At 42.0% G+C, this 27,604-nt stretch overlaps 1 protein-coding gene across 6 annotated transcripts in view; it reads right to left on the reverse strand.

The window, feature by feature from the left end:
- ANKRD44 (ankyrin repeat domain 44) overlaps positions 1-27,604 on the reverse strand; it is a 312,430-nt gene that overhangs the window by 75,994 nt on the left and 208,832 nt on the right. For all 6 annotated transcript variants that reach the window (XM_059393119.1, XM_059393120.1, XM_059393117.1 and 3 more), the window contains exons 13-16: positions 26,683-26,751; positions 24,608-24,748; positions 22,921-23,001; positions 18,455-18,566 (exon numbers count right to left, since the gene is read on the reverse strand). In XM_059393119.1, coding sequence (XP_059249102.1) covers positions 18,455-18,566; positions 22,921-23,001; positions 24,608-24,748; positions 26,683-26,751 — 403 coding nt within the window. The remainder of the gene's footprint in view (positions 1-18,454; positions 18,567-22,920; positions 23,002-24,607; positions 24,749-26,682; positions 26,752-27,604) is intronic.

The raw sequence follows: 27,604 nt of genomic DNA on the forward strand, positions 1-27,604 counted from the left end.
CAAGGGGAAGGTAGAGGCTTAACCCACTGAGCCACCCAGGCACCTCTTGCCTTTACACTGTTAATAGTGTCTTGTAATGAAGAAAAATTTTACTGTTAATATATTTTTTATCTATCTTTGCTCCAGCCTCATACTGTTTTCATTACATTAGCTTTTATAATAGATTTTGATATCTGAAAGTGTAAGGCCCCAGGTTTTTCTTTTTCAAGATGGCCTTGTATATTCTTTTCCCGTTGCATTTCCACATAAAATTTTAAATCAGCTCTTTAATATACACACCTATACAAAGCACTATAGGGATTTTGATGAGTTGGACAGAGTGGTTACCTTGATAGTACTGAGTCTTCTAATTAGTGGAGAAAATACGTTTTTCTGTTTATTGAAGCAGAGTTAAATTTTTTCCATGATATATTATAGCTTTACAGTATGGGCACTTAATGTTTTTTGTTACTGAAAATTATAATTTTTTGTAAATGGTATCTTTTTAAAATTTCATTTTCTATTTGTTGTTAGTGGGATATAGAAAAACAACTGATTTTTGAAATATTAACCTCATATATGGTAAGAGTAAGGGTATTTATTAGGTAGTTGCTCATTTTTCTCAATAATGTTTTGTAGTTTTTATGGAAAGACCATTTTATCTAAAATATTTTAGAAGTTAATAGAAACAAAAGTATCTTTTATAAATAGTGTATTTTAAAATTGTTATTTGTGTTTGTTAGTGATATAAAGAAATACAATTGCTTTTTTGTGTGTTGACAATCTCGAATCCATCTCGAATTTTGTATATGGTGTGAGGTAGAAGAGAAAACTCATTTCTCCCTACTTGCATATTCAATTAACCTACCACCTATCTTAATGTCTGTAACATAATTATACTTGCAAAGTGGCTTTTGCCAAGTGGGGTAACATATTCACAGGTTCCAGAAATTAGGGTGTGAACATCATTAGAAGGCCATTTGTCTACTACACTTTTGTTTCTTTTTCTTCCCCTACTGCACCAATTAAGAGTTCCAGCCTAATATTGAATAGAAGGGGAGATAGAAGGCATATTTGTCTTGTTTTCACTGTAAGGGAAAAAAAAGCTTTCAATATTTCACTATTAAGAATGATGTTTGCCAGAGATATTTTGCAGATAATCTGTACCAGATTAATGGAGTTATTGTCTATTCCTAGTTTGCTACAGAATTTTTTTAAATCACAAACGGGCACTGAGATTACCAAATGCTTTTATTCTACTAACTAAGATGTTTATTTCTTTTTTCTGTTAATGTGGTAAATTACCCTGATTAATTTTCTAATGTCAAAATATTTTATATTCCTAGAATACTCCCCTTCAATTGTGATATACTATTTTTTTTAGTATATTGTTGCACTTAATTTCCCAATATTTTGTTTAGAATCATTAGTACTTTTGGATGGAAGCTTTCAGTCTAAAAATTCTTTTTTGTTCTATCTTGAGCAATTTAAGAACTGTAGATAATACTGAAATAAGAGTAAATCCTTTTCCTCAAGCATTTTATGATCTTCTGAAACTTGTCCCCATTGGTCCAACCACCTAACAGTTCTTTTTGCGCTCCTGTCTAAAATTCTTTGTGATTTCTTTATCTAAATAAAATGAAACATGTCTGGGGGTTGGGGTAAGAAAAAGAACTTTATAGAAACCACATATTTCTGACTGAGCAACCCATTCATTTATTTCAGCATTTTTGCCAGTCGGCAGTATAAGCTGAGTCCATTAAGATGGCGTTGGGTGCTCTCTAGAGAGTGTCTACCTGCTACATTATTTGTGCTTAATAAATATGTGGTGACATTAACAGCAAAACCACCAGGTGGTGCCACGAGAGGTAACGGTCTGCTTTTTCACTCCCAATAGTAAAGGATGTTTTCTTTCTAAGTACTATCTGGAAAAATCTCTTGGGATTGCATACTAATAATTATCTACTCCTTCATCCCACCCCTGACACCGCAGGTCCCCAAAGCCACCAAATATTTAACTCGGTATGGGCTCAAAGTTATCAGAGTAAAGCACTGGAGTTGGACTGGGGGGTTCAGACAGGTGTTCTCTCTACATATAGCCTGTGAGTCTATATACATTTTTCAGCACTGAATTGTTACTGCTGCATGTTCTGCAAATGAAAGTCTTTTAAACAGAAAAAAACATACCACACAAGATAAGAAGAGATGGTTAGTCATTTTCATGAAGGTCAGAAGCCCAAATTTGATGTCAGCTGGGTTTAATTTTTTTTTTTTTTTTTTACCTCCCAGGAAAACATTAGTTCATTGATAAAATGTAAATGACATCTACAAAGGCTTTGATTATAAAAGAGTCTTCATTAAGTCTGGGGCCTAATCACCACTGTAAGTGGGCATCTAAGACAAGAAGGCAGCAGGTCTCCTGGATTTCATGCTATGTAAAATGTATTCAGTCCCCTGTCCATTACCCAAGTATCTGTCAACAAAAGTGCTCAGCCGAGAGCTGATTCAGTTGAAGTTCTGCACTGCAAAACACTTGACTGCGTTAAGTGACAGACATATTGAAATGGTGACACACAGTCAACTCTGTAAAATAGTTGGGGTCATGGGTATTCATATTTGCTCAATTCCACTTGATGGGCATACACAGTTCTTTGTGTATTACCAGAAACACAATAATACTGGCGTCATGTTTCCATGGAGACTTCTGAGAGCAATTTTTAAATTTCAGAGTTACTTCTTTTAATCAACTATAATGTTCATCTAGATGATATTCCCAGGTTACCCTGTTTTATATTACCGTGTTAATTTGCTTTCTGCCTCAGTGCAAGGTGAAATTTATTTGCCTAGGGCAAGAGAGGTTTTATTTAGGGGGTAGGTAGGTTGGAGGGGGATGGAGAAGCTGAGGGACATGGTAATCATATGGTAATATGATTAAAAATTGTAGAAAAAGAGAACAAAGAACATAATAGATTTGAATAGAAAAATTATTAATTTTTTGATAATTAAAAAAATTGTGCAATGGAAAAAGGTTTCTGCTTCAGAAAAGCACGTTGCTCACCTCAACGCTGTGCAAACCAATGTCTTATCCCTTTGTACACCATTTTTACGTTAAATTAGAGTATAAATTTCCCACTGTAAGCATCAATGAACATCTTAGTGGTTCTAGTGCTATCAAATATACAGCTTTAAAGAAAATTTCTAATGATTCAATTAAAGCTAATTTTGGTGGGATTCTGAAACACTAAGCACGACAGACTACTTCTAGCTAATGAACATTAAAAGAATTAGCACAGAGTCAAGTGAGTGGGTAAAGAAAGCTGTTATTATTTTAAGCAAAATTAAAACAGATGGGGGAGACTGACACACGTGTTCAGATATGTGCCTGCCTCGCATTTAATCTTTTATGAATGGCTGATCCCAGATGGTGGGGGTATTCTGAGATACAGCAGCCATCTTCCTACTCCAGTGTATATGTGAGTTGTATCTTTTCTATCTAGTGGGTAATCCAAACGCCATCCAAAGGAAAGAAACCTTTCCAAAGCAGGCTCTCGGATACTTCCAAAATGAGGTGTTGATCAGTTTATCAAAGCAACTCTAAAGGTCCACCAGCATTCTGCATCATTCATTTCATTTCTGGTTTGGCTTCCTACTCCAGATCACACACATGCTGCGGTGCAGAAAGAAGAAAACTGAGACACACGCAGCAAACACACTCTGCTGACAAGTGTCAGTGGACCTCTCGTTAACCACCGAACCCAGAAGGAGCTGTGCCCTCCTCTGAACTCCCACAGCACGCCCCCTATACCTTGTCTGGAATATCGTATTTCATCTCCGAAAAGGATAAGAGTAAGAGAAACACAAATTCTAACAGAGCAATTATAGTACTTTGTTACACTTATTGACATGCTGATTCCTGTCACTGGATACTGAACTCCCAGATACAGCAGCTTCTTCATCTTTGAGACCTGGCACACAACACAGTGCCTGCCAGGCAGGGGGAAGTGATTCAGATACAGTAATACTGGCTACTTACACCCATCGTGTCCGCACACTGTGCTAGACACTTCACATACGTGATCCCGTTTAATCCCCAGAGCAACCTAAACCCTACCTGACAGATGAGGAAAGCTCATGGAAATGAAGGAAAATGTTTCAAGACTTTGCAGGTAGGTGATGGCAGAGCTTCCCACCCAGGCCTGTGTGACGCAGAAGGCCTTGAACTTGCAACTATACCAAGGGCCCAGCTCCCATAGGCTCAGGCCATGAGTTGTGGGGTGGGGTGGGGGTGCTAAGAAATGATCAGCGGCACCGATGTGGGAAGTGGCTGAGGGCAGACTCCACCCACTGGGCACAGCGTGGGCAGCCCCTGCACCAACACTGGCGGACGGCGGTGGGAGCAGTGTCTTTTCATGGACATCTGTGTCCCGGTGGTTTTTTGGATATTAATGACAGGTACCACCATAGCAGCATGACTAGGAGAGAAGGGAACAGCGGGTGTCCTGTAGTAGCCAAGAGAAGTGCACAGAGCTCATGGGAAACACGTCAAAGCCTTTTCAGAATGAACTGCAGCCAAAGCTTGGATAGAATGCGAGGAGGTAGGGCCAGAGAAATAATTTGGCGATGGCTATTTTAATTCTATTATTACCATATGGGCAGCTAGGAAATGTGAGTGACATTTTGAGCTGATCATTATACAGTGTGTATTTTACCTCCCATAGTCCCATAACCCCCACAGATTATAATCTCCTTGAAACTAATAGTCATGCCTAACATGTAACTGTGTCAGCACATTGCCCCGTAATTTACTCCGTATCTCCAGAAAGCAACCATCCTAAAAGGTAGCTAATGTAAGATAAGTCACACCTCGGAAGTTGTCCCAGCGGACCGCCAGATCGCTTTCCCTGGAATCTAGGAAAAAGAGCAGCTGTGCTAAGGGCTTCTCTTACTCCTGGGCAGGTTACCAAGGGTCTTCTGATTGACAAGGCCCTGGGTCTGGAGTACAAGAGAACACATGAGGTCACCAGAGTTTGAGCCCATTGACTTCTACTCAATTCTTTGATTTTGATTTTATACTCAGGAAGAAGACTACTGATTTCTATTTAGTTGGTAAAAACTGGGTCTCCTATTTGGAAGGGAACATAGCTATAGCAAATGACATGAATCCCCTGGTCCTCTTGGGAGTTGGACTTTTCACTGTAAATTAATAATATTCTTGCTTACCAGTCTCATAGGACTGATAAGGAGGACTAATAGCATTTATGAATTCATAAAAGCAGCTACAATGACCCTGATCTCCAACCTCACCAACTGTCAGGACTATTATAAAGCCTTAAAAAGACCAGCACACAGGAAATACTAATTGCATATCATCTTTACTGTAATATTTCTTATGCTTTAAACAAGATTTTTAAGGAGATAATGATACCAAAACCATGCTGCTTGTCTGAAATGACTACTTTGGATGATCTCTTACATAGTTCGTGTCACATCAATGTGAGGAATTAGAGATGCAAAGAAGATTGCTATCAACTAAGAAAACTTTATGGGAATAAAAAAATAATTTTTGTGTAAAATAATCATGTGTTTGGAAACTACAAATTTTCAGGTCACTTGGATGGCTCAGTTGGTTAAACGTCTATCTTCAGCTCAGGACATGATCCTGGGGTCCTGGGATGCAGCCTCACATCGGGCTCCCTGCTCAATGCTTCTCTCTCTCCCCCTGCCTCTCCACATCACTTGTGCTCTCTCTCTCTCACTCTCTGAAATAAATAAATAAAATCTTAAAAAAAAAAAACACTACAAATTTTCCCTAGAAAAAATTCTATGAAGTTGTGACTCTATTAAATTGCCTTCCCAGTGGCCAAGTGAATCTCATCATTCAGTATTAACAAAAGTCCTTCCCAAGTGTGGAATGGCAAGGATTTAAGTCCAATGATATTACCACTTGGATTATAAGTATCTGCTCATACAAGAAAATAAATCTCAGTTATTGCTCAGTGATTTGGTTTTTCCAAATATCCCTTTCAGCTGTTACAGACGGCTGAGCCCTATACCCTCCTCTGGAATCTTAGAAAGGCTCTTTATTCTTTGTGACTATCATAACCTTATGACCTGAAGGCACAGGTGTCTATGTCAGCTCTCCTCCTGACTCCACAATGCTCAGACTTCCACATTTTCTGCTACTGAGTGAGGATCAAGAAAGAAGTGATTATTTTAGGGACCTGATCTAGACTTCACAAACGATAAGCCTTTGGCAGCTGCTAAGGCTAAGGTATCCTCGAAGAAACAATGTTGTTGGGAAGTCACTCCTCCCTCTGCTCCCCCTACCCCTCCGCCCCCAGGCTGGAAGGGTTCATTCCTGGCAGCTGTTCCTACAAGCGGAGCGAAGCCAGGCTGATGGCAGCTGTTACAAAGATACTGAACAGAGATTCCAGAAGGAAGGCTGGGTCCAAGAAAGAGTGCTTTTATGAAAATATGTGCTAAAGTCCCGGGGCCAGGGCCGCAGTGGGATGTACTTGAGAGCTGTAGCTGGGGTCATTTTACTTCTCACTAGGTGGGTAATGCTGTAAGGCAGCTTTGTTCTCCTGACAGAAGGAAAGACACACTTGTGGTGAAGACAAGGCTTTCCAAAGATGACACAGACATAACTGTTACTGGCACCGTCCAAGGTTGTCCCGCTTTCCTTTGATTAAAACCTAAGACCGCACACACATCTCGGTGATATCCTGGTTGGATGGCCCTGCCTTGGTGGGTGTGGAATTTGGATGTTCTCAGATAGTGTTAGCTTTCAGAGGGTGGAATTTGCCAGTCTTCCAGAGAGTACCACATAACGGTTAAAGCTTGAAGTTGAGAGTCAGATAAACATGGTTGGACTCCTGGTTCTACATCACACCAGCTGCAGGACCCAGGGCAAGTTATTTGAGTTTTTCAGACTTTAGGGTCTTCGCATGTGAAATACAGATAAAAATGGAGGTTCCTTCACAGTGCTGTTGCGAGAATTAAACGAGACAATGCAGGCACAGGGCCTGGGCCAACATGCTTGCAATAAATGCTCATTACTGTGACTTTACTAAAAATAGGCAGAGTTGTTAAATTTCTCCTCCATGAGAAAGGCTTTTTTTTTTTTTTTTTTTTAAAGAGAGGGAAGAAAAGGGGGAGAGAGAGAAAGGTGGGAAAAGGGTCAGAGGGAGAGAGAGAGAATCTTAAGCAGACCCCCATGCCCAGCACAGAGCCTGACACAATGGTCAATGTCATGACCCTGAGATCATGACCTGAACCAAAGTCAAGAGTCAGACACTTAACTGACTGAGCCACCCAAGTGCCCTGAAAGGCTCTGAAAGAGAAGTAGGGTTTTGTTTTGTTTGAAGGATTGGTTCTTTCCAGGAATGAATGTCTGATGACTTTTTAATCGTTGATCCAAGTTCTATGAACTCTGGTGCCACAAATTTCAGAGAATCTCTCCTTTTTCAGACCTTCCTTGATTTCTTTCATCAGCATTTAGTACTTTTCAGGAGATAAGTCCCATATTTCATTTTTTTGGCAGTTGTCAATGATACTGCATCTTTATTATTTTTTTTAAGATTTTATTTATTTATTTGACAGACAGAGATCACAAGTAGGCAGAAAGGCAGGCAGAGAGAGAGGAGGAAGCAGTCTCCCTGCGGAGCAGAGAGCCCGATGCGAGACTAGATCCCAGGACCTAAGATCATGACCTGAGCCAAAGGCAGAGGCTTTAACCCACTGAGCCACCCAGGCACCTCAATACTGTATCTTTAATTTGATGCCCTCATGTTCATTCTGCATATATAACAATGCAACTGATTTTTGTTATATTTATTTTGTATACTGTGACCTTGCTATATACACTAGTTCTAGGAGTTTTTTTCTTGATTCCTTAGGATTTCCTATGTAGACAATCATGTTATCTGCAAATAGGGAGTTTTACTTTTCTCCTTCTGATCCTTATGCATTTTATTTCCTTTTCTTGCTTTTTTGCTCTAGCTAGAACTTTCCGTACAATGTTGAATGAGAGTGCTGAAAGCAGTCATCCATGCCTTGTTCCCAGGCTTAGGAGATAGCATTCAGTCTTTTACCATTAAGTACAATATTAGCTGTTTTTTTAATGAATTTGCTAGATGCTTTTTATCAAACTAAGAAACCTCCCTGCTATTCCTGTTTCTTCTATGAGTTTTTAAAAAAGTCTATTCAAGATGATGAATCTATTCAAGGTATTGAATTGTCATAATTTTCCATGTCATTTGACATAATCATGTGATATTTTCTTTTTTTGGCCATTTTTATTCTTTAACTCATTAATATGGTGAATTATGTTGACTTTCAATGATCGAAATAGGCTTTCCCTATAATGACCCCATTTGGTCATGATATACAATTCCTTGTATATGTTACTGAGTTCTATTCCTTAATATTTTAAGGATTTTTGCATCTATATCCCTGAGAGATACTGGCCTATATCTCCCCACCTTTGTTTGGTTTTGGTGGCAGGGTATTAGCTTCATATATGAACTGGATGGCATTCTCTTCTCTTCCATTTTTTCAAAAAACATCTTAGAGAATTGGTATTAATTCTACCTTAAATATTGGGTAGAATTCTCCAGTGAAATCATCTGGACCTGGATATTTCTTTTGGGAGAGTTTTAAAATCCAGTTTTCTTTCTTTAGTTCTTTTTAAAGATTTTTTTATTTATTTGTCGGAGAGAGAGAGAGAGAGAGAGAGAGAGAGAGTACAAGCAGGGGGAACAGCTGATAGAGAAAGAAGCCAGCTCCCCACTGAGCAGACAGCCTGATGTGGGATTCAATCCCAGGACCCTGGGATCATGACCTGAGCTGAAGGCAGTTGCTTAACCAACTGAGCCACCCTGACATCCCTAAAATCCAATTTTCTAAGTAGTTATAGGGCTATTCAAATGATTCACTTTATATTCGGTAAGTTGTGGTAATTTGTGTTTTATGATTAATTGATCTACCTCACAACTTTGTCAAATTTATGTGCACAGAGCTATTCACAATATTTCTTTATTATCCTTCTGATGTCTGAAAGGTCTCTAGTGACACACCATTTCATTCCTGATACTGGGAATTGTGTCTTCTCTCATGCATGTGGTCTCTCCCTTTCTCCCTCTCTCTCTTCGGGTCAGTCTCTCCAGAAGTTTGTTATTAATCTACAAAATAACCAGATTTTTAAGAATTGACTTTCTCCATTATTTTTCTGTTTTCAATTTTATTTCTTTTAGGTCCCATCTCTATTATTTCCTGTTTCTGCTTATTTGGGCTTTATTTTATTCTTCTTTTTCTAGATTGAGGTGGAAACTTAGACTGGAGGCTTTTCCTCTTTCCTACTGTAAGCACTTAGAGCTATAATTTTTCATCTGTGCTAATTTAACTATTTCTCCACATTTTGATTTGTTGCATTGTTCTTTTCATCCAATGCAATGTATTTTTTTGGAATTCCCTTGATATTATTTGCTTTGACCCGTGGATTATTTAGGAGTCTGTTATTTGATTACCAAGCATTGGACATTTTTCCTTGTATGTTTCTGTTACCAATTTCTAGTTTTATTCCATTGTTGTAAGAGAACATACTCTATATGATTTCAATTCTTTCACATTTATTGATGTTTGTCCAGTGGGTCAGGATATTTTGGTGAATGTCCCATGTGCACTTAAAAAATATTCATTGTTTTTGTTGGACAGAGTATTGTATAACTGTCAATTAGATCCTCTTGTATTATTGAGCTTTTCTGTATGCTTCATGATTTTCTGTCTAGTTGTCCTATCAATTACTAAGAGAGAAGTGCGAGTCTCTAACTATGATTGTGGATTTCTCTTTTCAGTTCATTTGGTTTTGGTTTCACATATCTTACAGTTGTGTTGTTTGGTGCATATACGTTTAGACACTGTCCTTCAGTGGGTTCCAGTCTTTACTAGGCTGCCTTCCTCACACCGTCTCCTTGGGCTCCAGGCAAATTAGACTACTTTTCTGCCCTATCCAGGCCTGCCCAATGGGTCTTTAACTGAATAGGAAGGAAGGAAATAAAGAAGGAAAGAAAAAAAGAGAGAGGGAAGAAAGGCCAGATTAAATTTTTTTAGGATTTTAAGCTATATTCTCTTTAAGAAATCTTCCTTTCTCCTACATCACTGAGTCCTTTAGAAGCTCCTATACCAAGATCAATAATTCTCCTTCCTTGAAGCCCTTAGTGCCTACTGTCCACCTGGAAGAAATTATAGAAAATGTGTATGTGGGGGGGAGGTCAGCGTATATAATTTTAGTTTGGTGGGTGTCTTCATATCAGTTTGATATATCAGTATAGGTTTTCAGATCTTGAGGAAGAAAAAAAATGGAGGGGATATTGCAATAAAACGAGTTGGTGCTGGGAAGCAATCAAATCTAAAGAAAAGGCCAAACCAGAAAAGTAAATTTTCATTTCTTCTCCCACCTGTGTCTCTTCTATTAAAAAAAAAAAAAAAAAAAAAACCTTCCTAATAGGACAGTCATCATAATAGTTATAAGTTTTAAGTTTGGGTAGAATTTAAGTTTTATCACTAAGTCAGGCTTAATTGTTCATAAGTGTATTTCATTTGTTCAACAATTTTGGGTACCTGATAAGTGCCTGGCATTACTAGAACCTCTGTCTTATAAAGAGGTATTTAAATCCACATACAAGGAAAGGATAATAGTTCATTCTTCCTTCAAGCTTGGCATTAATCTTCCCTAAAACAATGATGCTAAGTGTGTGACTTTGTACTGAATCAATGAGTCACGAAGTAAAATCACACACTAACTTTATTCTCCCTTTCCCAGTCCTGTGTCTAATCTCCTTTATGAGGCTACTTCTTTTCCTGTCACTTCTGATAAAATCTTCAGCTAATGATAAAAAGTCCTCTGGACACTTTAGCTACAAGTATAACTTCGTATCAGTAAACAGTGGGTCTCGTCCAGCGTAGTAATCACTAACTCTGAATGCTGTTTAATGTTGAAGCTTCTCTCTGCCTCTCACAAAGCCTGCAGTGGGCAAGGAAGGAGTCAAGGCTGACTACTTCGTCCCCAGCCTAGGGCTTCTCCTCCTCCCTCTCCTCATTGTCTGTCTCTGCTTCTGCCTCTTCCAGGACTGGGAGAGACAGGGGGGAAAGAGGACACAGATGGGGACATGGACAATGGACGGGTACCCTTCTGGCAGGGACATTCTCTATCGGGGATGCTAGGTAGGCTCTGAGCAACCCCACCGCGCTGGGACCTTCACCTGCAGCTCCCGCTCCCTGTGCGACTGGCCCTCTCTGCTAGCAACTCACATTCCCTCCCTGACCTGCCGCCCCACCCCAAGCATCCTGGGTCTCCTCACTCTTGACTAGGACCCAGGAGAACTCCAGGCCAACTCTGGCCCTTGGCACACATTTGAACATTGGGAAGTGTATACTTTTGACCCATCACTGGTGGGGATGGAGTATTTCTTAAATGCAGACCTCTTTTTATTTAATTTCTGGCAAGCAAGCTCTGATCAGAGCTATACAGTCTTTAGATTGTTATGTCAGTTCACCTAGTCCCTAAATTGCACAGGACACATATCTGGTATCCAAAAAATCTCCTCAGAGCTTCTGTCACGGGGCTTGGAGTCGGGAGAAATCATCTGTACAATCTGCTCTGGGGGGAAGGGAGCAGTAGTGGGATTTATAGCAGAGCTGTCGCCCTTACAAGTTGCCCTCGGATCTCCAACTTCCTAAATGGGTAAGGGGGCCATGGGTTGAAACACTGGTGCTCCACTGTGAAACATGGAGGCAGTGGCCCCACCGTCCTGGGCCATCAACAAAAGTGAAAATGAAATTATTTTAATACACCCCGTGGAATGATTCCTTCATCCATTGCCAAATACGTTCACAGTAAAGACAAAAAAAATTTTTTTTTCTGCTGTATGACAAAGAAATAAATGAAACACTTTGTCCTAAAATACTGTCTATTCCACTCTTCCGAACATAGATTCATGTCACATGCTGATTCCAATGTTGTGGCTTATATTTACATTTCTAACCTAGCAGGCTGCCAGTGGCAGGAAGAGATCTGTGTCCCCCCCTCCGCCCTTCCTTAATGAGAGTTCCCTGTAAGATTTTATGTTCTCTTCAACTAAATTAGAAGAAAAAACAAGACCAGCACTGTTAAGGTTTCCTCTGCCCACTGGAAGTCTGCCTGCTGGAAGGTCATATACACCTCTAGGTCCATCTCTAAGAAGTACCTCTGGGGACAGAAAAAAGTCATCAGAGACTTGTTTGGGGCTAGAGTTCAAGTTTGCTGGCTTTTCTTCTTCTCATATTCAGATAACAGCTTAGAAACCATATTCTTTTTTTTTTTAAGATTTTATTTACTTATTTGACAGAGAGAGAGAGTGAGATCACAAGTAGGCAGAGAGTCGGGCAGAGAGATGGGAGGGGAGTAGGCCCCCCGCTGAGCAGAGAGCCCAATGTGGGGCTCGATCCCAGGACCCTGAGATCATGACCTGAGCCAAAGGTAAAGGCTCAACCCACTGAGACCCCCAGGAGCCCCAGAAACCCTATTCTTTTTAACACTTCTCTTATACCCTGCTTTCTTAGTCTTGAGAAACTTAATTAGATTTTGCCAATAGAAGTACATCTTCTACAGAGCCAAGTGACAATGGTCCCCTAAGGTCTGGTGATAAACACAAGAAACAGCTCAAAACATTGAGTAGTTTATCTGAAAGCGGCATAGTTTCAGTGTTCGGTTGCCCAGAGAGAGTTATCTCCAGAGAATCCCAGAAACTCCTAGGGTAGACAAGCAGGGGCATTTGTCACCCCCATGGACTCTCAGAGTTGAAGTCCAAGTTAGCTCGTAACAGAGAAAAGAGGAGAAGGTCCCAGGGAAGCAGCCAAATCGCAAGTAATTTGGCATGGTGTAATCTCTGACTGAACTTAATCACAGGCCTGGAGTTTTCAAACCATCTTTCTAAATTTCTGCAGGCAATTTACGTAATCATATTGGCACATACATTTTTCCATTTCAATAACAAAGCCACAAAGATCTTTATGTTCACAGACAAATCTCTAATATTGTAAAAGAAAAAGAGCACGCCAATATAAACTCACAAATTCCAAATAGGGACATGATTCTGTAATCTTCCCCTGCAGAGCCAGTACGAATGCCCTCCAGATAGAGGAAAGGGGAGCCACAGGGCTCCCCTTCGCCAACTCCCTTCCCCCACTCAGACGCAAGTTGTATTCAGACGGGAGATGCTTTATTGGTCAAGTCTCTTCCATTCTGCTTTGCTATTTTGAGCCCAACTGAATATGACTTATCACAGCTCTCAGCACACATTCAGGGGGAGAGTTTTGCTTGTACCCATAGTACATACGTTTTTTTATCACAACCAGCTGAGAACACTGGCCTAAGTAGGCAGACTTGGCAGAATCCTGGACCTTGGCTATTCTATCAAGGCTAAGGAGTTCATAGTACTTTCTGGAAGTTGTTTGCTCATGGAATGAATTCAATATAAATTTATATAAGGAAGTAGAGTGAAAACAATTAAAATAATTTCTGTTCCTTTTTTATTATAGCAGAATAGACTGAACACAAAGCATGGCTTATAAATTCAAGCTTATGATCATAGCGAGGGGCCACAAACCATGAACGCCAAGGAAACCCATACCAAGTTAAATGTCAGAGTCAAATAAAATCTGCACCAAAATTAATGATGTGTATTTATAGATATGCATAATCACAGTAATTGCCCAACTAGATGAGGAAAGAGGCAAAAGATAAATTTTACCAACGTTCCAGATCAGCTGGCTCTGAAGGTCACCCACCGTCTCCAGTGCCACACCATCTCCCAAAGGACCAACTCCCCAAGGGCCCTGGTGTAGCAGCGAAGGCTCAGGGGCTGCAAATACCCTCTTCCTTCCACAGGCCAGACACACAGGCTAGGGAATGTGACATCAAGAAATGACTCTCTGCATAATTCTTGCTTGGAGGCTCCGGGAAGCCTCTCAGAGGGACTGGAAACTTGTCTTTCACTGGTATAATTCCAGCAGAGTCAGGACCGGTCTGTTAAGAGGATGATGTCCCAGGAAGGCAGGGGTGTTTGTGGTAAGATGAGGGAGAGTACTGGCAGAGCAGTGGTGAGTCTGGGAAATGCACCTCCAAGTGCATACCGGCTAATTAGTTTGCTTCCCTAATGCCTAGCACCCACAGAACGGGAGTTTTCAGGACTGTGAGGGTATCGTGGTACAAGAAAGAGAGGAAGCGAGTATAAATCAGAAAAGGTGTCCCTCAAAAACCCAACTTATTGTATCAAGAACAAGCCCTATTCTCATCACAAGGAAAAAAATACTTTCTTTTCTTGTTTTTTCCTTATGATTTTATTTATTTGAGAGACAAGGGGGGAGGGATAGAAGGAGAGAGAGAGAGAGAGAATCCCAAGCAGATTCCGTCCTGAGTGTGGAGCCTGACGCAGGGCTCAATCTCAAGACCCTGAGATCGCAACTTGAGCCAAAATAAAGAGTTGGATGCTTACCTGACAAGCCCCCCAGGTGCCCCTTCTTTTTCTTTCTTTCTTTTGTGTGTGTGTGTGTGTCCACATGAGATCGTGGATGATCACCAGTCTTATTGTGGAAATCATTTAACAATATATGGATGTCAAGTCTTTATGCTGTACACCTCTTTTTCAGTTTTTTTTTTTTTAAGATTTTTTTATTTTAGAGAGAGAAAGAGTGTGAGTTGGGGGATGGCAGGGGGAGAGGGAGAGAGAGACTCTCTAGCAGACAACCCACCGAGAGTGGAGTCTGATGCTCCATCTTAGGACCCGAGGTCAGGACCCGAGTGGAAACCAGGAGTTGGACGCTCAGCCGACACCCAGGTGCCCTGTCACGCTGCACAGCTTAACTTTACATGTGGGACGTCGAGTATATCTCAGTATAACTTAAAGAAAAAAATAATTAAATGGCATTTCTGGCACGTGAGAAACACGCAGTAAATGCCACGAGGGGTGGCCCCAGCCACTCCCAAAGCCATTCGCAGCTCTTGAGCCGGCAGTAAGACAGACGGCTGCAGCGGTCTGGCTCTGCGATGTCAGTCTGATGGGAAAGCCCAGCATTGTGTTTTGTTTTGAGTGGGAGGGGGCAGGTCCAAGAATGTCGGTACCTTGTTTAGGATCTCTGCTTAGCTGAACCACACCCAAGAGGAATTTTAGGATGCATTCCAAAATGGAAATAGACAGAACTTTCCATCCCACCGCAATCATTGGGGGGATGGGGGGTATTTTCATCCCGTCTGTGTTGTAAGCCCACTCTGGTTCTTTCCTGAAAGCAAATGATGACATTTCTACCAATCTATATCAATAATCTGACTTTTTTAGCTGATACTACAAATGAAGATAAATGGATACCTCCCCTACCTAATTTCAAATGTCTTAAAATTGCCAAGAATAATCATTTCTTTGTAAATTACACAGGGCAAGTTTTGATATAATCAAAGAGGTCATTTCATTATGAGACAGAACTTCAAAAAACCTTCTTGTGGACAGAAAACGTTTTCATTGGAGAATAGAAATAATGGCCTTGAAATGGCTTTCGAGAAAAAATGAAAATAATATGCAATATATTATTTACAGAGAAAGAAAATGTTACAGGATAATCATTTTCAGAGTTACTTGTGTTATGGGATTAAAGATAACTCCCCAAAGTACTTTAAAACAGCAAAGTTATTAAGACTATAATAACTTTGTAATAAAATTTCATATGTCCAATTATGACATGTGTTTTTCATAGAGAAAACCAATTCAAGACAGCTGTGTCTTAAGTACATTTTGGACCGCAGGCGCATAATGGGTCTTAACCACAGTCAGCATTCACGCTGCCACTGATTACTAAACACACACTTTGTGAGCAGCCTTTCTTACGTGGGACCTAGACACGGAGTCCTGTCCGGTGATAGGTCTAGATCCACTCCCACAGCAATGCTGGATTTAGAAGGCAGAAGGGATGTTGTCTTCAACCAGTTCCTACCAAGCTTTTGCTCTGTGCCGAACAGCCTTGGGGGGTGGGGGAGCTCTGCCCTGCACTGGGAGGCAGCGTGGTAAACATTTCTTGTTTTTTAAATCGGGAATCCCAATTCAGAAGCCTGCCTCTTCCACTGGCCAGAGCTATGTCTTTGGTACAAACCACTTACTGTCCTGTGGTTTGGTTTGCTCTACAAGATAAGGAACTGCCCCTTGGCTACTTGTGGTTCTCCATGAAGGTCCATCTTATAGAAGGCTATGGAATCACTAGCTTTCTACATCTTCCTATGGAACTGGGTGGTTTTAAAATACGTCTGCAAGTTCTTCGACACACTTCCCTTTGAAAGGTGGAGTCTAATTTTCCTCCCCGGAGTGACCCTGTGGGACCTTCCAGGCTAGATTATTAAGAGCAATACTGTCTTTCTCTCACTCATTCTCGCTTTGGCTCCCCCCACTCTGTCCCGAGCAGAACGCTTTTGGATCCCTGAGCCACCATGTGAGATATCCAACTACTCTGAAACCACCAGGCTGGAGAAAACCACATAAAGCAGCCCCATAAAAGCTATTTAAATCTTACAACCCAGGTGATTGACATATGAGTAAAGATGCCAGCCCCAGACACTGTCTATAACCTCAAAGGATACGTTTAGCTGGAACTACTAAGCTCAGCCCTTCCTGAATTCCTGATCCACAGAAACGGTAAGAGATATAAAATAATGACTTGTTTTAAGCTACTAATTGTTGGGGGTGGTTTGTTATGCAGCTGCAGTAACTGGAAGAGGAACTCGGACGGAATCAAAACGAGAGGGAAAACAATGCCACCCCAAGGTCAAACAAGGAAACCTTCAGCATCCACAAGAAGCTCAGGAAAAAAGACTTAGAAGTCTTCAAGAATGATGAGGGCAGTATAACTCACCAATAAATGACACACAAAGCAGCACTGGAATAATCAGCTCTTTTTTTCCAATCACACCTTCATTTTCAAATGTCTATGAACATTTTTCCACATTCATGGCTAAGAGAAAAATAGTAAGAACGGCCCTAATTGGGGGCACCTGCGTGGCCCAGTTGGTTGGGTGTCCAACTCTTGGTTTCATCTTAGGTCATGGTCTTGGGGTTGTGGAACTGAGCCCCGTGCTGGGCTCTGTGCTCAGCGGGGGGTCAGCTTGAAGATTCTCTCCCTCTGCGCCACCCCCCCCAATTGCATGCACAGGCTCACTCTTTCTCTCTTAATAATAAAACTAAAAAAAAAAAAAAAAAAAAGGAAAAAGAAATGACCCTAAGTGGAACCACTTAAACCTATCAGCAAGGCCAAAGGTAAAGGAAAGTGGCAGGACATCATTCAGTCATTTCCATGCAGGCACTGATAGAACTGCCCACTGGTCGTCCACTGCATGCCTTCCGTCACAGACTGGGTAGCTGATAAAATGCAAGTGTTTTCCAAAGTATACTTCCCAGCAACTCGGAAAAGTAGGACTACTCCTTTGAAAAGGACAAGGAAAGAGCTGGAGTCCAGGTAGAAATGTGGCTCCTACCACTGGCCCAAAGTTAGAGAGTTGTGATAGCCTGTGTGTCCTGGTGAAACGGACCTACGGGTGAGGCTGAGGAGATATCAGTGGTGGCCTGTGGGCAGGATCTAACCACAAACCCACTCTTTCTTCCTGGCCCACTCAGTGTTTCCAAAACTGGAAATTTCATATAAAATGTCTAGATTTCTAGTTTCTCTTGAAGCACCGGACTTCAGTCCTGAGTGTGACTTACCACCTGATCTCCATCCCTGGAGGACAAGCTGTTTCTCCCTTTAGAAAGAGCATGTCCTATTTGTCGCAATTCCCCCACTAGTGCTCTAGACTTGGGCTCACTTCACTTGTTCACTTTACATTTCTGTCCCTATGGTCACCAAAGTTTTTGTCTGGTGACCTATACCAAGAGAAGGGCTTCTGACTTAAAACCTCCGGATGATTTTTCATAACTATAGGTTTGAAATCTTTGGTGCTTTAGAAATTCCAATAAATTCTGCTGCTGTGCCTTTGCCAATTTCTTTCCCTAAACTACACATGTGGGACCATGACAAGCATATCCCTAATGGTTATGTAAGTCCTCCTACAACCCTATTGAACATTAGGGTGATCAGCGTGACTTCAGAAAAATATACCAAGTGTTTCTGATACATCCAAATTATCTTTAAAATGCAAACTGTCTGTACAGCAGTCAAGCATTCTGAATCCAGATTAATACAGAAAAGAAGCAACTGCCAGTCCGCTGTGGGATGAGCATGGACAGAAACAGAGCAAGGTCAACAACATATTGTAAAGTAAGACAATGGAATTACTTACCACAGACTATCTTCAAGGCAATTTCTAATGAGAACTTAATTGGGTAATGAGGGATTTCTGAGAGATTGAGACCGGCATGTGCAGTGGGTGTTAGAGAAAACAAAACAAGACAGAACAACTCACCAATTCCAGACATTGTCTGTGGCCATAGGCAGCAGCGTAATGTACGCTATTGTAACCTTCCTTGTCCCGGATTGATGGATTTGCATCATTTTGAAGCAGAAACTCTAGACATCTGTAAGTATAAAAATGAGGTGTTATTTCAGAAAACATCTCTAGACCAGAAGCAATACTTAATGTAGATATCTTCCTATTATGAATGTTCCACAAAGCACTTTGTGAATTTAAGTGTTTCTTTAAAAATCCTCCGGCAGGGGTGCCTGGGTGGCTCAGTGGGTTAAGCCGCTGCCTTTGGCTCAGGTCATGATCTCAGGGTACTGGGATCGAGTCCCGCATTGGGCTCTCTGCTCAGCAGGGAGCCTGCTTCCTCCTCTCTCTCTCTGCCTGCCTCTCTGCCTACTTGTGATCTCTCTCTGTCAAATATATAAATAAAATATTACAAAAAAAAAAAAAAACCTCGGCAGTGAGGGTTTATGTACTGGAAGTTTTATATGTTTGTGTGTGTGTGTGTGTGTGTGTGTGTGTGTGTTTCTGTCTTAGCTTCAGCTTAAATTAGTCATTCTAGAATTCAGGAAAGGCTTTAGGAAGAAGAGGGTGGGTAAGTTTATTGGGAGGGGGGAAGAAATTATCCATGACTATCTCCTCCCCACTGAGTTGTTTTAAGGTCATCATCAATATTGCATATCTGTCCAACACAAGGCTCATATCTGGACTCTGTTCTATTAAAACGATCCAATTGTCTCCTCCTGCATTGATAACACAATGTTTGGGGATTTTTTACAGTTGATGTACAATGTTATATTAGTTTCAGGTCTACAACACAGTGATTTCAGAATTCTCTACATTACGCAATGCTCACCACTCTAAGTGTGGTCACCTTCTGTCACCACACACCATCATTACAATATTATTGACAGTACTCCCTATGCTGTACCTTTCATCCCCATGATTTACATATCTTACAACTAGAAATGGGACCACGTAAAGCCCTTCACTTTTCCGCCCAACCCTTCACCACTTCCCTTCCAGAAACCACCAGTTTGTTCCCGGTACTTAGGAGTCTGTGTCTGGTTTTGTTTGCGCATTTCTTTTCTTTTTTAGATTCCACACATAAGTGAAATCTTAGGATATTTGTCTTTCTCTGACCTGTTTCACCTAGCATAATAAAGAATAATTAGGTCTTTTTTCCCCTTTTACCTTTTTTTAAAAATTATGTTAGTCACCATACAGTACTTCATTATTTTCTGATGTAGTGTTCCATGATTCATCATTTGCGCACGACACCCAGTGCACAGAACCTGTCGGCCATCAAGATTACTGAAGAGAGGCACCTGGTGGCTCAGCAGGTGAAGCAAAGTTAAGCGTCTGCCTTGGGCTCAGGTCATGATCCCAGGGCCCTGGGATGGGGCCTCACATCGGGCTCCCCGATCGGCGGGGGGCCTGCTTCTCCCTCTCCTCCCCACTTGTGCTCTCTCGTCACTATCTCTGTCTCTGTTCCTCAAATAAATAAAATCTTTAAAAAAATTACTGAAAATGAGTTCTAGAGCTCCACATTCAAAAGATGAAGTCTCAAATTTAACAAAGATGTGCTCAGCCCATTGTAAGAAGAGAGGGGGGTGTACTTTGAACCTTGCAATTGAAGACTCCGCAAAAGGTTGGGAAATGAAAGCTAGAAAGAATAAGAAAATAACAAGGAAAGCACTTAAGAATAGCCCAAACAATAAAAAGATTAAAAGAATGGGCGAACATTTAAATAATACAAAGGATTAATTAATTCATTTGAAGAGAGAGGCTTAAATTGCATCATTATGTATAGACTAGAATAAAATAATAAATAATAAGCTTAAAAAGCCTTTTCTGACAAAGTTGTAATTTTTCTAAAAAAGCTACAATCTTTACAATAGGTTGGAGGAAGGAGCTCCACCTTCGCTGAAATGCTGACACGCGTGCCCAGGGATGTACGGAGCTCTGTTCCTGGCCTGTTACAAAGCGTACAATCCTGCTGCTTAAAAAGGGAATAAGTAGGCAGGAGTTTATGATAGAAAACCGTAATTTCAGTTTTCTATCTGCAGCATTGGGACGAACATGTCCTTTACAAAGTCAAATTTCTACAGTTTACTCAAACACTTTATTTTTGGTTTTGTTTTTATTTTGTTTTTGGTATTGTTTTTATTTCTTTTTTTAAAGCTTTTATTTTAATTCTAATTAGTTAACATACAGTGTAATATTAGTTTCAGGTATAAAATAAAGTGATTCCACACTTCCATACACCATCCTGTGACTCAGACACTTTAAAATGACACTCACCTACTTTTTGGCATAAGGCAAAAGGAGTAAATAAATCACACACAAACACAATTAAAACACATTTCAATTTCTAAAAAACTGATGAAAGACATACATTTTTTTAAACCAAAAATCTACATGTCGTGTGATTTATCCATAAAATGCTCCATATTAAATCAAACTAATACTAGAGTCCTAATATCATGCAGTCTTTGGTGATTTGCACCTTAAAAGGAAGTCTTTTTTTTTTTCTTTTTTTCTTTTTTTGGTAATTAAATGCCCATGGACAGGCTCCCAGGTCTGACTCGTTTTAAGCAGCATTGGGCTCCTGAAATAAAATCCTTCAACAGGAATAACATTGTAGTGGACACAAAATCCCCAGCTTCTGAAAGAGCTACATTCTAAAAATCAGTTGGCGAATTTAACATGTAATTTGAAAAACACCTGGACTTGCTCCCAAAGAGCTATGTACCCCAGGACAGAGCCGTGCGATGCTACCGGCAGCAGTCTCGGGAAAAACAACAGTACTACAGAGCCGGAATATTCTCTATATTGTTTGTGAGGGGACCTAAATTCCAGTTTTAACTGGGGATGCTTATCTTTTCTCCTCCCAGGCCATGGCCAGCAATTTGGGAACCAAAGCTGCAAAATCAAGACATGCCCTTTAAATCAGGACTGCATTTGGGTGAGAGGTGTGGCCCCTGCACGAAGGCGCCCTCCAGCGAGCCGGTTCCCTGCCTTCCCCTGCTTGTCCTTTTTCCCTCTCCACAGCTGTTTTGTTTTTTTTTTTTTTTTTTTAAGATTTTATTTATTTATTTGAGAGAGAGAGAGGGAGAGAGCACAAGCACTCAATGACTGAGTTGAGTGTGTTTTAACTTTAACTTATATTTTATTTATTTATTTGATAGACAGAGATCACAAGGAGGCAGAGAGGCACGGAGGGGGAAACAGGCTCCCTGCTGAGCAGAGAGCCCGATGTGGGGCTCGATCTCAGGACCCTGGGATTGTGACCTGAGCTGAAGGTAGATGCTGGACAACTGGGCCACCCAGGCTCCCTCCCCGTCAGATGTCAAGAGGCCTGCTCTGGCACTGGGCAAGCTGCCATTTCGCTGGAGGAGGGGCATTTGCTGAGGTGGCTTCAGATTCTACAGCCTTTGAATATCATTAAGTTTGGAACGTCAGGGCCAAACCTCGGTCATTGTTTTACTATGTGTCCTGTCCCCACCCCAGGGACAGCCTGTATCAGGGCCACACTCTCTAACTCCCCGCTCCACCATGCTCTGGACATGGGAAGAGCGCCCAGTGGACAGGGGGAAGATCCTAGAGGGGACACAAGCCTTCGGGTGACAGAGAAATTGGCTCCTCTGACAGCTGGAGAAGAGAATAAACGCGTTAGGAACCGTGTGTGCTGACTCTTAGAGCACCCCCTCCCCAGGCCCCACAGAGCGGGACACGGAGTGTGGGCGGCGCTCATTCATTTGCTCGTTTTTTAACAAACAGTTACCGAACCGCCGTGACACACTGGGCACTGCTCTAGGCAGAGCACGACCTTCGCACGGTGCCTTGTCACACAGGAGGGACTCTCGGAGGACGAAGCATTAGTGCTTCCTACGCATCGGCACCCCTGGGTGACGGCAGTGACTCCCAGCTCTTGTCACAACCCAGGCTGAGTCTCTACCAGAAGCCCGAGAGGGGCACGTGGGCTGCGGTGGGGCAGGGGGTGTTTGTGAGCTGCGGTGTGTGTGCGCTGGGGGGCGCAGGGCACACGCAGTGTAGTTCACATGGAATCTCAGAACATTTCTTTCTAGAACCTGCCAGATAGTTACCCCAGGTCATTAAAGGAGAGCCTAAGGCCTGGGGAGGGGGGAGGCTTAACATGTCTCCTGACGCATAGGATCCGTGGCAGAGTCAAACATAGTATTTCAGACTCCGAGAAACCGCGGACCCATCCCGGCGACAAGTCTCAGTGAGGCTCCAACTTTAGGAAGAGTTTCTTGTGTGAAAATAGCATAACCGAAGGATATATGAAAAGAATCATTTCTTCTTCACTAAAGGCAAGCCCGTATCACTTCCTCAAGATCCCAAATAAAGCCCCCAAACAAAAGACTGGCCCCCGCGGCCACCAGAAAAGCAGACGCGCGTCAGGGACCCCATCTTGCGCGTTAAGCCGAGCAGAAACTTACAGCGCAGCCTCCTTTTCCTTCAGCTCTCGGGCTCTTTCAAGTTCTTCGGAGTTTTCATGGGCGTTTCCTAACATAGTCTTACTTCTCAGCATAAGGGAAAGAAAAAAAAATTACAATTATTTGCTTTCATGGCACAGTCACTCGCAATTTTGATCCAACCTATATCTCAACGGCTTTTCCCGCAACCCAAAAGAAATGAGCATCACGGTCTTTTCAGGGAGGACATACGTGGTTCTCCGAAAGGCCATTCCTATCCTCTTCCACGGAACCCAACTGAGAAGGTGGCTTTCCTCAAACTCCCACCCAGGAAAGGGCAAGTAAGACCTCAAGTCGTCCACACTTCCACGAGTATCCTAAGCTCCCACGTAAACAGGAGGTTAACACTTCCCTGACTCCTTCCGCACGCCTCGCTGCCTCCTTGTCAGCTCAGCACCACGTTTACCGAGGAATGGGGTTCCAGTCCCCCTCGACGGCCAGAGCAAGCTTTCATCACCAGGGATTCCTTTTTAGATCTCTTAACACATGACGGGTACTCGTTCCCCCAGTTTATTCTAAGAGAACAGCACAGAGCCTGCTACAGAGTAGGTTCTCAATAAAAGTTTGCTGAATGAATAACCGGCCTGGCTATGAGAGCCCGAGGGCAGCTCTGTCAGACTTGCCAGCAGTGTATGAATGTGAGGGGGATTTGAACACTGATTTCCAAACTGGAAATACAGGTCATAATCCATCACGGAATCATGAAATCAATTTCGTGGGTCGCAATATTTTGTTGCCTTTTTTTTTCTTAACAAAATAAAAGAGAAGCTATCAGAATGCATCACACATAGTCAAGGTAAATATGATCTTGTGAAATTTTGGCTGCCTTTTTACATTTATATTTAAAACATACCTATTTAAGTATGGATGCTGGGTCATGATGTAAAATGTATTTCTTACTGTGGGTCACTGTAAAATATCTGAAAGCCACAGCTGTACACGAAAAGAACTTAGCGCTGACCCAGAATCAATTCCATAGCATAGCGCAGCACGTAAGTCAATAATTCTCCAAACAGGGACACCAAAAAGCATTCTGGTGCTCGAGTCTTTGAGAGCAATCTCAGAGGCTGTCGGCTGGCACCCCTCCCCCTTTCCCACTTGAACTGGCTTTCTGTTCGTAGGCACCTAGAATCCAAACACGCGCAGGGCACCAACTTCCTCTCCTCCAGCTCCTGAGAGAGCACCCGTGCCCAGTTTGGAACAACAGTGCCAATTTTGCACACTGACGCTGCATTTCAAGGCTTCTGGGATTGTATATACACAGATACTTCCACCATGTGATGAATCTATTAGCAAATATTAAATTTGAGGGCAAATGAAGCATTTAAATGGTGATGATGTAAAATGTAGGATATGACAAAATAAATTACAACTGATTATGAATGAACTGAAAACCTGGGCTTGACAGCTCCACTTGGCATTCAACCCAAAGACCAGAGAAGAGAAACCATGGGGCAGTGACACGTGATAAACATAAAGAGAGCAGAATGAGAAAAGCAGGGTTAGGGATGAGGCAATTCTAATTCCTCTGGGTCTGAATGAGAGCCATTCTTCATTCACAGTTTCCAGGAGGCAGCATGAAGAGAACTCAGCAAACCCTCCCCCTCCCCAGTCAGACCCCCAAAGGAAATTTAAGCAAGGCCGTTTTTACTTTCTATCCATGTCTGATGCAGCAGCATAGTGCAAAGCTGTCCGTCCCCAGTCATCTGTTTCATTAACGTTGGCCCCTGTGGTCACTAATGTCTCAATACAGTGGAAATGACAATTTGCAGCTGCATAGTGCAAAGGTGTCCTGAAAAACAGACAGCAACTTGTTACTTCATTCATCTGATAAACAGACCCTCCCCCAATCAGCAGGAGCACTGACAGCAGTATTCCTAGGAGTGGGGAAAGCTCTTCAGCTCTCAGAGTGTAGAGGCCAAGGGACATGCCTTCCTTTGACTTTAGAAGTTGGAGCTGAGGCTACAAAGTCAGGGCCTCAGACAAGGACACCTACCCGGGGATCTCGTCTTTCTTTCCACTCCCAGGGCCTGTCCTGGTGCAGGTCTACGCTAGAGCTCTTTTGGACTACTGCAAAAGTAGTCCATTGGCCTCCTTAGCTCTAACCAAACTTCCAACCAATTTCTAGTTGGTATGAGTGAAGAACGAGATTTTCTAAGTTCTGACACCCACACACAACATCCTGGTCTAAAACCGTCAGTCCTCTCTGGTGAGCAAAGCCTTGATTTCTTAGTCTAAAATCAAAGACCTTTCTAAGCTGGGCCCAAATTACCTTCCTAAGCTTTCTCTCTGCCCCCCTACATGAACCCATCACTGCATCCAGGTGGGTCACTTGAAGTTTGTCTAATCATGTCCACATCTCCCCTGCCTTTCCCCATGTTTTGTTTTTTTTTTTTCTTCCCTGGAATGTCCTCTCCTGAATGTCATCTCCTCTTCTACCCACCAAAACCCCAAAGCTTCTGAAGTCCCAGAAGTTCTCCTTTCCTTTTGTCTGAGATCAGGCAGCTCCTGTCTGGTCTCTCCTGAGGTCTCATCTCACACTGCCTTAACTTTAGCTCTCGGTATTGTCTCATCTTCTCCATTGAACTATAAGACCCTTGGGAGTAGGGATATAGATAAAAGGGAAGAACAATGTCCAAGGACTCTAGGAAGCCCTGTGTTGTAGTCCGGACAGATCTATAAAGGGCAACAAACCACATCCCTCTCTGGGCTTGGGCTTCCTCGTCTTCCTTCAATAATGACCCGTGAGCAGCTGCCCCCAACATCTAGTTTAGGTCAAAAACTCCTGATATTTTACACATACATGGAAATTTATTACAGGTATAACTCATTTAGTTTCTCCAAGCTCAACTTCTTCATCTATTGAAAAGGGTAAGAAGCACCCACATTTATCTCACTGAGTGGTTATGGAAAACCAAGTGGGTAACAGGAAAATACATGCACCTTGCCAAGAGTAAGGGACTGCAGAAACATGAATTCACTAGCCAATAGTTAGGGAATAATAAGCAAATGAAATGCTAGAAATAAAATAACTTTATCTCAAGAACTATTTATTAATTTTCAAGCACCACTCTTTCGTATCTTACAGTCATTGTATGGGCACTTTTACTTTTTGAGTTTCTCCTTGCTCATCCAAAAACAGGAAAACTGTAAGCACTTTACATAGTGGACTGTTTGTGTTTTCATTAATAGATGGAAGACTATTGGGTACCAACCATGTGGCAGAGCCCATAGGTAAAGAGAAAATGAGACCCAGTCCTGGTGCTCAGCAGCCCCACGGTCAAGGGAAGGGAGAGACAGGAGAGCCAGGGTCCACTAGAACAGCGTGATGTGTGTTCCCGTTGTGGAGTAGGGAGGTCCCAGGGGAGCAGAGAGGAGGAGCAGTCCCGCCAGCAGGGGCAGGAGGTGTTACCTGACAGAAATCTGGAAGGGTGGGAAGGCATTAGTCTAGGGTGCACGTGGAGGGGAGGGGATAGAGAGATGCTATGGGAAAAGACCAGAAGACAAGACACAGTTGGCACTTCCAAACAGAAGCCGTGAGAGGACATGCCTGCCTTGGGGCTTGTGTCTGCCTCGTGGGTGTCTCGCTACAAAAAGGGATTTCCTTCTGAGCACGGAATCTCCCTAGTTAGCTTCCCTGTTTACCATTTCACTGCAACACGATTCCAGCAGGACTGCTCCCCACCCGTCACCGAGGCACTGAAGCGCAATTCCCCGTTTACATACCTCCCACACTTGTCCTTTTTATGGAAATCTGCTCCGCTGCTCTGCAAGAGTTTTATACATTCCACATTACTAGAAAGACAGGGAAAACCTCATTAAGATGGTACAGGTCAACTGCTTGGCTATCTTCAGACAGAGCTTATTTTGGTGAAGTGTGGGGCCAAGATGAAATGAGAGCTCCAGCTTTAAATTCTGCGAATGCAAAACCAACCTGAACACCTTAGAGGAATGGAACATTGCAAGGATTTAAAATACCAAGCTAATAAATTGATGCATTAAAGAGCTTGATGGAATGTTTCCAATTCCAAGACCAAGGTATTTAATGATGATTACATGGCTAAACCTTTAGTGGTGTTTTCATCGTGTAGCCCGAGAATCTCTTTCAAAACCATCAAGAGTTAAGGAAACAACCCCTTACACCTGTGATGACTTCATGTCACCTCTACACAATGAGCCACAATGGAGAAACATTACCTTTTATCACAGGAGAATGAATTCACCGTGATAACCATTTTCAACCCAGACTCTCCATAATGGGAAATAAGACAGCTGCGTTTCCCTGTCCTTGTAATATAGGTAAATAAATGTGCAAAAAATAAAAGGACAAAAATAATGTAAGGGGGCACAGTGATCTTCCAGAGCTTCTTTGTCACTCTCAGAAGCAATAAATCATGTTTAGTAGAGATAAAGGACCCACTGAAGTGAATTTTCCAATTGAAGGGCATGTCGCTAAATATTAATTGTAATAGGAGCTTCAGATATGAACCCAGGACGGTGCATTGCCAAGGTCTGATAATTTTTTTAAATGTCGGCATAAAAAGAGACAATCACCCATTATTATTCTATACTTGGAGGGCTGAGAGGCAGTCTAGGATTTACTGTTTTATTATGATTTTAATATGAAAAATGATCTCATTAATAAGGA

This window comes from Mustela nigripes, chromosome 3 (genome assembly GCF_022355385.1).
Source record: "Mustela nigripes isolate SB6536 chromosome 3, MUSNIG.SB6536, whole genome shotgun sequence".
In the NCBI taxonomy this organism is placed as follows: Eukaryota; Metazoa; Chordata; class Mammalia; order Carnivora; family Mustelidae; genus Mustela; species Mustela nigripes.